This window comes from Oryza glaberrima, chromosome 5 (assembly GCF_000147395.1).
Source record: "Oryza glaberrima chromosome 5, OglaRS2, whole genome shotgun sequence".
Lineage (NCBI taxonomy): Eukaryota > Viridiplantae > Streptophyta > Magnoliopsida > Poales > Poaceae > Oryza > Oryza glaberrima.
In genome coordinates, this window is record NC_068330.1 from 6,151,445 (window position 1) to 6,161,550 (window position 10,106).

A 10,106-nucleotide genomic window follows, 5' to 3' on the forward strand; every position below is an offset into this window, starting at 1 on the left:
CTTAATTTTCCGCAGCAACGCGGCGTGGTATTCATCTAGTGAACTATTAAGATTGCCCACAGATATTATGCCAAAACAAAACTGAATCTGCAAGGAATAGATATCATCAGAGATAATTTGCCAGCATTTTTCGAGGAACATCCCATTGAAACCATCAGGCCCATGATCTCTATCTGAAGGCATTGAATTGATGATTTCGAGCATTTCATCATAGAAGCCAGGTAGAGAGTCCCTCCTAAGGTGTAAATAACTCCTGCAAATTGATAATGATTTGATTTTGCTTAATCATTTGATTTTGCTTTGAGGTGCCCATTTTATTTTTAAAAGTGCTAAGAAAGCAAGTGCTTTGTCTGCATGTGAGGAAATCACAATCCCATCATGGAGATGAAGGTGAGAAATCTTGTTACTTCTGTATCTTTTTGTGGTAGCAGCATGAATTTTTTTATTATCGTCTCCAAATTTCACCCATATGATACTACACCTTTTTTTTTTTTCCAAAATGTACTTCTATAGTGTAGTAGCTTTAGGATGTGTTCTCTCAGGATTAGCCAGAAGTTCCATTTTGAATGGAAAGTGGTTTTTGTTCTTTTAGATTGTCCAACATTACAATGGAATTGTTTGAATTTGAGATTAGAACATTGAGATGTGAAAGTCTTTTGCTCCAAATTTCCAAGCGAGTACATAGGTTCAAGACGCACGGGTGCATAATACCTTACAGAAACTTCTGTGTGTGGACTATGGATGTTGAAGGGAATCACAAAGTGATGCGGGAAAAGAAGAAGTGTGAGGAGAAGTTACTTGATCACTGGATGTTTGGCTAATCTAATTTAGATGAGAGTGTGAACCCTTTTCTCTGTGGCACGGATCCTCATTTTACACATGAAGGGGAGTCCACAATGCCATTGCATGCATGTAGGAGTGTAATACCCCGAGTTTTAAATTAATATATCTCGCGGAATATTAGAGCAAACGCGCAAAAGTTCAACTTTTAAACCATTGTTCGTATAGGCGATCGGGAACCGTGGATGCGTAGAGCTCGCCGAGTAGTGCAAAATAGACTATAAATTTATAGTAATCGGAGTCCGAACGAAGTCCCGAGGATTAAATAGATGTGAGCCGTTAGATCTTATTTAGTCTCTTTATATAACCAACCAAAAAAAAAAACAAACGAAAAAAAAAGAAACAGGAGCGATTCTCCTGTAGCCCTAGCCGCCGCACCTCCTGCGCTCTGCCACCGCCGCTGCTGTTCCTCTCTTCGCCGGCGCTGCCGCTGGTGCAGCCGTCGCCGGTCGCCACAGCCGTCGTCGTCCGCAGCCGGTCGTTGGTGAGCTACTGTTGTTTCTGTTAATTTCCCTGCTACTGCCGAACCCTGCTGTTGCCGATCTGATCTCTTCCTTGCTAGTGGTGCACGGCTTGCTGTTGCTGCCGATATTCGTTTCTGCTGCTGCTGCCGTTGGCCTGCAACGAACAGGAAGGAGGGAGAGAAGGCAGAGAAGAACAGGAAGGAAGGAAAGAAGGAGAAATTTGATAGAAGAAGGGAAATTTGGGGAATTTGGTGAATATTTCCAAATTCTTCGTTTTTCTTATACATTAGTACTGCTAGGTAATCCGTTTTAGTCCATAGTTGTTTCTAATTTATATGACGATCTGTTTTCGGTTTTTTCGAATTTATTTTATATCGAACGCTAGGCTGAAACCGTATTTTCAAATCTGGTATTAAACCATCAGGAATCAGGTTAGTTGTCCTAAATAAAGTTTGTAGTCATTGTCAATATCTTTCCAACGGTGATAGTTTCACTTGATTCCGATAAACGGTTTAGGAGAAACAGCAAAAACAGTACTGCTGACCGGGTCCGGAAATCAGGACAGCAGTTCATTTTTCCTTAATCTGGGATTTTCAGAGGCATAATCTGATTTTGTGCTCAACATGAAAGTTGTAGAAAATTTTGTCTAGATGTCCGAAGTTGTATTATTTGCTAGTTTCCGTTAGACGGTTTGTGAGTTACTCATAAAACAGTAATGGAACAGCTATAGGTTATTTAATACAAATCGGTAAAAGGTTTATATGTTCTAGGTTTCGATTTTAGTAAATATCCCTTGTAACCATCGTTAGTTGAATATAGTGGTTTATGTGTAGTTTTGCTCCACAGGTGTGGAGGGTTCCAACGTTGGAGGAGTTGAGTCGGAGTATCGAATGAGTTAAGGCAAGTACAAGACGGACTTATGTGATGGACAAAACTGAGTTGTTTTGTTTGGCTTTACTTGCATAATTATTATTCAATTGCTTGTTATTACTGATTGTATGGCTATGACGTTATGCTACTTATTCGTGTTTCGACCCATATTCAAATTCATGACGTTATTCATGTTTCATTATTCCGGATGTTCTGTTTACATTATTCAAGAACCATGCGTAGCCATGGGAGTGCAATTTGGATCTTTATTCATGATCCTTGAGAAGCGCTGATCACGCTTGCTCGGCTTACCGGTAATGCTAAGAGGATATTCACACCTGCCCGGGAGGGAACTACTATCTTTTGACTTCTTTGGTTTAAAAATAAAGTAAATCCAACCCTTCATGTTGGTTTCTTAATGCATAAATCATGCGTATGTTTTACTAGTTCAAGATTGTACTTGCTGAGTATTCTTTACTCACTCTTGTGTTTAATTTGGTTTTTAGGTACCTAATGACATCGATCGGCATGGGGCGGGAGTAGCACCCTTGGACTACACATTATTATTGCACACAATTGAAATTAGTTTTAGACTATAATTTTTGCTCAGCATAAGTTTTGTATAGAACTTGTAAAGGTCATTTAAGGTTCTGATCCTTATTTTTCACGTGGGATTTGTGGAGCTAGGATGGTTTGGATTGTGTGGTTTAAATCGGTATTGACCTTTCTTATAACTGCCTGTCGTGATGTCCGTATTTTTAGGGGAGACTCTGCAGAAATTTCTAATAATTTTAGGACTTAGTTTTGAGTGTATTTTGGTGTGGCATTCTAGGTACGTGGTTACCTGGGGTGTTACAAGGAGTGGGGCCTACTCCTCTAAACTTAATATGCTTAGTCTTGTAGTAGTCCCTCCAAGCCAGCTGACCAGATGTGAAACCCATGCCTACCAACTAACAAGTGGAGAGATGAATCAAAAGTCTTCGTTCCAATTGTCCACGGGCTACCCATAAGCGACCATAGCCAACAGGGGTGGAACTTGGGGATGGTTGCTGTGGACGCGCCATGTCGCACGCCTTGTGTTCTCCGGGGTAACGTGGGCATGCAAGGGGTTGCATGTGCTACCACATCTCCCAAGTTGTGTATGAGTTCACCTCACAATTAATGTAAAGTGGTGGTTTAAATGTGAGCATCAGACCCGAGCAGCTGTCCTTAATGGGGTGAACCTCTTCATTGATTGAACGGAGCGTCCTCGGGCCTTGAGGGATTAAAAGCTTGTAACCGGTTGGCTGCCGTGTGTCGGGTCACCCCGTGTCCATAGGGTGGGCAAGTCCTTGGGGCACCCCTACACACTCAGGCACGGTGCCGTTGCCGAAAGTAGATTTCGTTGGTATATTGGACGAGCTTCTTGAAGATATTGATAAAGAAGGAGTTCATGATAGGCATGACTTTAGACGAGACACTGGTACACACCAATGCCCGCTTATATACTTTGAAGTTATAGACCTTTGAAGTCTCCATATTCTTCTTGAAACCTTGAAGGTGTAGATCTTGTAGTGCTTGGTGGGCCCACAGCGCCATGAGCACCTAGGAGGAAAGGGAACCCTTGTTTCCACTTCTCCGACAGGTGGAGCTGGGCCAACAATTTGGTAAAAAGTGGCTATAGGGAAATGTATAAATAATCTGATCATTCTTGGTGCATGGACTATATGGAAGCATTGAAACGATTGCGTTCAACGAGGCTGCCCCAAGAAATTTGACTTGACTAGTTCTTGTGAGTGAGAAGGCCCTCCTATAGAGTTTAGGCGAGGCCAAGGGGACTTCCATTGATAATCGATCCCAATTAAGAAGGCTCATGATTCAGGTTGTTGGGAGAACCTTGGTGAGGCACTTTGTTCTTCTTTTGCTCGTGTTTTGTTTTTTCTCCTTTTGTGTTTTCGGATTCTTTGTATTTGCATCTTACGCCTCCGGTCTTCCATTAATACAATGATACACAACTCTCATGCGTATTCTAGAAGAAAAATAATCTTAATTAGGAAATATTAAGTTGATATTGATTGCCTCTTTTTATCTTGTTTTTCAACAGTTTTTCACATGCAAAATACCATTTTCTTACCATGCGGACTTCATCTTATTCAAGTATTTTCTTTAAAAATGCATCTCAATTGATCAAAACTCGGGCTGAAGAAAACCGTATAAGCAATATGGTGTTTTAATTATACATAGGGTATTACAAATTTTGTTACAAATCCAAAAAACTTAACAATCAGAGGGCATATGAAAGCAATAAAGAGTTTACTTCCAACATGTACTAGAGTTGAGTAGTTGACAGCTCAAATATCTTCACTAACATTAGAAAGGAACTCCACAACATCAATACATCACCGGTAGGACATAATCCCACTTAAGCATGAACAATTGATTTACTGTCATGCATTAATTAGTTACCATACACTGTAATAAAATACCGGAGAAGCATAAGATTGTGGCCATTAATTTTCATCAAGACTTCATGAGACTGGGTTACGCAACACCATTGCCTCTATTGTGATACCTGGTCCAAAGGCTAGCATTACTCCCCACTCAGGTTGTTGATGCTCATCTCCTTCCTTCTCCCGACGACGACGCAACTCATCAAGAACAAACGCGATCGTCGTGCCACTCATATTCCCATACTCGCTCAGCACATGGCGGCTTGCCGCAAGCTTTGCTGGCTGCAGTTGAAGCTCACCTTCTATGTTGTCAAGGATTGCACGGCCACCAGGGTGCACCGCCCAGAAGAGGTCATTCCAATTAGGATCCATGTTTCCAACCGATCGGAATGTGTTGAGCAAGCATTGTCGGATGTTGTCCTTGATTAGCGTCGGCACCTGGATAGAGAGGTGGAAATCTATGCCGTTGCTGGTGGTCTGCATGCCAAGTGCATGCTCAGTACCTGGTATCGTTGTTTGCGAGGCAAGGACCATCTCAAACAGCGGGCGTTCTCCATCGACCAATGGGTCAGCGCCGACAATGATTGCTCCGGCACCATCCCCAAATAGTCCATGGCCGACGATTTTGCTTTCATCTGGGTTTGAGAAGCATATCAGCGTCAGCTCGGCGCAGGCTATGAGAACGCGTGCAGCGCGGTTGTTCTCGGCAAGCTCCTTGGCAAGTTGGAGGGCCCTACCGCCTCCAGAGCAACCGTGGAGGCTGAGGATGGTGCGAGAGACAGAAGGGTTGAGCCCGAGTAGTGATGCCAGCTTGAGGTCAGCGCTAGGAGCACTGCACCCGGAGTAGGTGCTGAAGATGAGGTGGGTAATATCAGTGGCAGGACGGCCCCACTCGGCGATGGCCTTCCGTGCGGCGGACTCAGCGAGCTTTGGGATCTCAGTGGTGACGATGTCTACACGAGTTTCAAGGGAGGGCATGTGTTTGTCGATGATCTCCGGGTGCTCACGGATGAGCTTTTCATCAAGGTGGATGTAGCGTTTCTGTATTCCCGACCTGTGACCTGAAATGGAAAAGGAAGCACCCACATCTTTTACAATTAGTACATAGCACTCTGAGGTTATAAGAATGATAGGACATATTTCAATTAAGTTGCCGAATAAATACAAAACAAAAATATGAGATTTTGCAAGCATTTTCCATAACAAGACAAAAAATTGGTTTATATATGTCCTATATTTAGGAAGATGAACATGTGTTTAATTTTCTGAAAGATTGGATTAGCACATCATATGTTTTGTTCAAACATGATCTTATGATTTACTCGTAACGTGGGGACATAACTCTATCCACTAAGACTCAATTCCCGGTGCCAACATATAGACATGTGAGTGCTATTTTTCAATACAAATTTATTAAGATCCATGGATTTGTTACTATGACTACTCTGTAGATCTCTTGTATTTTTGTTAAAAGCGTAGACTGTTGAAATCTATATGAGTACAGAGGCATGGGTGCGAGATGGTAGTCTGATGAGCAGGAGAGACAGTATATGACACACTATCATATTTAACGAGGTATTAGTGGTGGATCCAGGATTTCAGAGATGGGATGCAAAACTTTAGTGTTATGATTGAAGATAACAGATAAAGTGAAAAAAATATACTAGCAAAACAGTACATAAATAGCTAGTACAAATACAATGAAATACAATGACATAAATAACGTAGAAATTCAAGTGGAGCAGATCAATAGTCATGGATGACCTTAAGTGGGCCTCATATTGAGCATACTGCGTACATATGCCAAGTATATACTGTGTGTATAGTAGATTTTTTTCCAAAATTTTGGGATGCAACGTCACCCCATGCATCCACATTGCATCAGACACACGAGGTAAATAAAATTTGACTGAACTCCAACATCATTACACTCTTCTTTCTACATAGTATAAATATTTGTATGGTTTATAATAAACTATGACAGGAGTGTCCTGAAAATTTAAGCGCTTGCATAACTTATTCTCATCAGAGTTTATGAAAAATTTAAAACTAGTGATAATGATGATCAATGCAACGATCAAAGTGGAAGGATCGATCTGCTTACATATTCTCTTCATTTTATCCTTCAGCTCAGTAAGATGCTCGCTCTCGGTTAAACCGAAGTAGTAGTCGGTAAACCCATCTTGATAGACGATATTTGCCGGGTTTGCAGTGCCGATGGCGAGGACCGCAGCAGGGCCTTCCGCGTGCTGTGTGCACGGGCGGCTGTCAACAACAGCGGCAGTAGCTGTTCCAGGCATGGCTGATGGAACTGGAAGAACGTGTGCTTTTGCAACTAGTTGACGGAGATGGCTGTATGATGTGTTTATGGATGGATATTCTAGCTTCTGGCTGTGTGGCTTTATACTAGTTTTTCGACAACCTGGCGCAAGCTAGCCCCCAACTATGTTTGCATTAGTAAATTACTTAAAAGAATATTTAAAAAAAATCAAAACATGCTCCATATAATATCATATAACTTACAAGCAGAATATCATGCTTAAATCTGAACAAAATCACATTTGATCATAAAATTAAATTTTTGTATGACTTGTCCAAATCGTTTTTGGAGAAATATATATTTTAGTGCAGGTACTAATTTTGTAATTCTGAACTGGCCTCGACCCATTTCTAGTTTGAGTTGTAGAGTTTACAGAAAATGTGAAGATTGCTAACATATATATCTATCTTACAGTCAAAATGCTCCTGGTATTGTTCCTGGTCATTTGAATTATAGAGTTTACATAAATGTATAGGAATGCCAACATATCTACCCATCTTATGGTCAAAATGCTGTTGGTATTGTTGTTCCTGGTCCTTTGCTTCTGGAGCAGACACTCAAAAGTTCACTGAAAATAATTCAATATATGCATTTACATTATATATGTGTATGCTTAATTGGGTCTAATATTTTATTCTCAGTCTTTTTTCTCAGAATCTACTTCTGACATTATTTTGTTCTGTTCTATTGAATTTTATCAGTATTTGTTGAGTGAATATCTAGTCTTGAAGTCCCGTGTCTGTTACTGGCGTTGCTTTACCGAAACATATTAATGTCTTTGAATATTGATCTTTTTAGTTTTGATAATTCTCCAAAGATTTAGATAAATATTATTTGCCTTTTCAAAGTGGCGGTAAAAAAACAATTGTATCAGCAATGTACTGTAAGATGGATAACCCAAAAAGTGATACTATGCCTTTAATTTTACTAATACTATCTTGTTTCACCGGTTCTATAATAATTTTCAAAGTTTAAAATTAATAGTTGTTTAAAATTAATACTAGTTACTTATGTGCGTTCCAAACTACTCACTCACTCTGTTTTGAAATGTTAATATAATGCTGTTAATTTTTAATATTATGCTTGATCATTTGTCTTATGAAAAGCTTTAATGTAAATATGAAAAATATAAGTAATATAATGGTTAATGTACTTTCATGATACTCGTATAGATTTATTTAAGAAGACGATTATTGTCTCGAGATCTGCCATGCGATGCACACAAAGAAAGATAACAAAGCAGCTAATGTGGTATCTGGACGACGAACTTGTTGTCCACTTCGTGTGATTAGCTCCAAGATCGTGCAAAGTAGGCAATAAACACTTATTATATTAGAAGACGCTACAACGTGGCCGATATTGCCATATCATGATATTTCAATTGCACCTGCAGCGCATGGCATTGGTATGTAATTCGTACTAATTATTTTTCTGTATTTGGATTTTACAAGAAAATATCCCAGCCTGCTCAAAAGTGTCCCGATTTGCACGATAGTTTTTAGATTAGAATATGCCATTAAATAATATCTAATTCTAGATTACATATACCGACCCCAAATTTCTCTGGAGATTACATATCACTATGTATAACGCGAGATCGGTCGACTGAATCATAGAGCATATTTTCATATTTAGTTTTTGATCGTGAAGCTATTAATGTACTTAGTCCAAAATTAATGTAATTTATACATTCTTAAAATAATTATCTGCTTTGCACAATCACCCCGCGTCTCATAATCGATCATAAGTGATCATGAGAATCAATGACCCAATAAATAAATTAAGTAACATGGATCAAATCGCGCCCGAGATGTGTTAAGTCTGGTAACATTGTGGATCTTGAGTGATTAAATGCAGAATAGGAGGACATAGACACATATAATCATCATGCCAGGACAATTAAATGACCTAAACATCCCTTTCCTAAGGTGGCCTCATGCATCTCAAACGAACGGTGATCATGGAGAGTGGCAAGTTCGGCTGGCACGACCTTCAGGGGTGCCTCTAGTTTTCCTAATTAATTTTTTGGAAGTGTCTAATTCAGATGCCCCAAAATAAGAAGTTCTGTCACTTTTTTTTACCATTTAGGATAGGACGTGACTAGATAGTGCACTATAGTGCTTTAGTTCTAACCGGAGACCACTCTATCCCATATATAAATCCTCTTTAGCATATGGTGTATGTCATTTTTAACCCTTTAATGACATATATATTTTAAATTACATATTATTTTTAATATTTATTTACATCATTGTACTCCACATAAAATCACTAGAACGGGATCGGCTATCTCTAACGGGCTTAAATCATCATCTCTTTCGGGCAGGGCCCTCGTCACTAAGCAAAGGTCCATGATATAAGAAAATATCTCAATCGGGCATCCGGCCATCACGGATGACACATCTCAATTGGGCCAACACAAAAGCCCGTCACGGATGACTCTCATCTCTAACGGGCCTAAACTATAGCCCGTCACATGGCCACTGTGTTCAAGGAGGGCCACATTGAGAAGCCGTAGACAAATCCACATTGAGAAGCAATCTGGAGGAAGCCAGAGCCGAATTCGTGATATTCCTGAAGCTCACAGAACCAATAATCCAAGTTCCATATTGCCCGATCCACTCCCGATGAGATCAATCTCGTAAGTCGCTTGTGGATGACAGCACTTTAGATCAATAGGACCATCATAATTAATGTAAAGTGGTGGTTTAAATGTGATTTCTGGACCCGAGTAGCTTTCCTTAATGTGGTGAACCTCTCCATTGATTGACCGGGGAGTCCTCGGGTTCTTGAGGGATTACAATCTTGTCACCGGTTGGCCGCCATGTTTGGGTCACCCCTTGTCCTCAAGGCGGGCCAAGTCCTCGGGGCAACCCTACATATTCGGGCGCGTTTGCATTGCCGAAAGTATATTTCGTTGGTATATTAGATGAGCTTCTCAAAAATATGGATAAATAAGGAGTTCATGATGGGCATGACTTTCGACGAGACACTAGTACACACCAGTGCCTGCTTCTGCACCTTGAAGATGTAGATATTGTAGGTCTCCATACTCTTCTTGAAACCTTAAAGATGTAGATCTTGTAAGGCTTGGTGGGGCGCATAGCGCCCCGAGCACCTTGGGGGAAAGGGAACCCCTGTTCCCACTTCTCCGATAGGTGGAGCTGGGCCAACAATTTGGTA

At 40.5% G+C, this 10,106-nt stretch overlaps 1 protein-coding gene and 1 long non-coding RNA gene across 3 annotated transcripts; one reads left to right on the forward strand and one right to left on the reverse strand.

The window, feature by feature from the left end:
• The first annotated feature begins 1,163 nt into the window (after positions 1 to 1,163).
• Positions 1,164 to 2,856, forward strand: LOC127774557 (uncharacterized). Of its 2 annotated transcripts, none has more exons than XR_008017770.1 (3): positions 1,164 to 1,324; positions 1,403 to 1,603; positions 2,681 to 2,856. It is a non-coding gene; the product is annotated as an uncharacterized LOC127774557 (long non-coding RNA). The 2 variants fall into 2 exon arrangements; XR_008017769.1 differs by lacking the exon at positions 2,681 to 2,856 and adding an exon at positions 2,151 to 2,205.
• Positions 2,857 to 4,386: 1,530 nt separating this feature from the next.
• Positions 4,387 to 6,963, reverse strand: LOC127774840 (bisdemethoxycurcumin synthase-like). Its single transcript, XM_052301130.1, has 2 exons — positions 6,708 to 6,963; positions 4,387 to 5,664 (listed from the first exon to the last, which is right to left on the reverse strand). The coding sequence occupies exons 1-2, from the start codon at positions 6,901 to 6,903 to the stop codon at positions 4,682 to 4,684; spliced, it is 1,179 nt and encodes a 392-aa protein (XP_052157090.1). The 5' UTR covers positions 6,904 to 6,963; the 3' UTR covers positions 4,387 to 4,681.
• Positions 6,964 to 10,106: the final 3,143 nt, after the last annotated feature.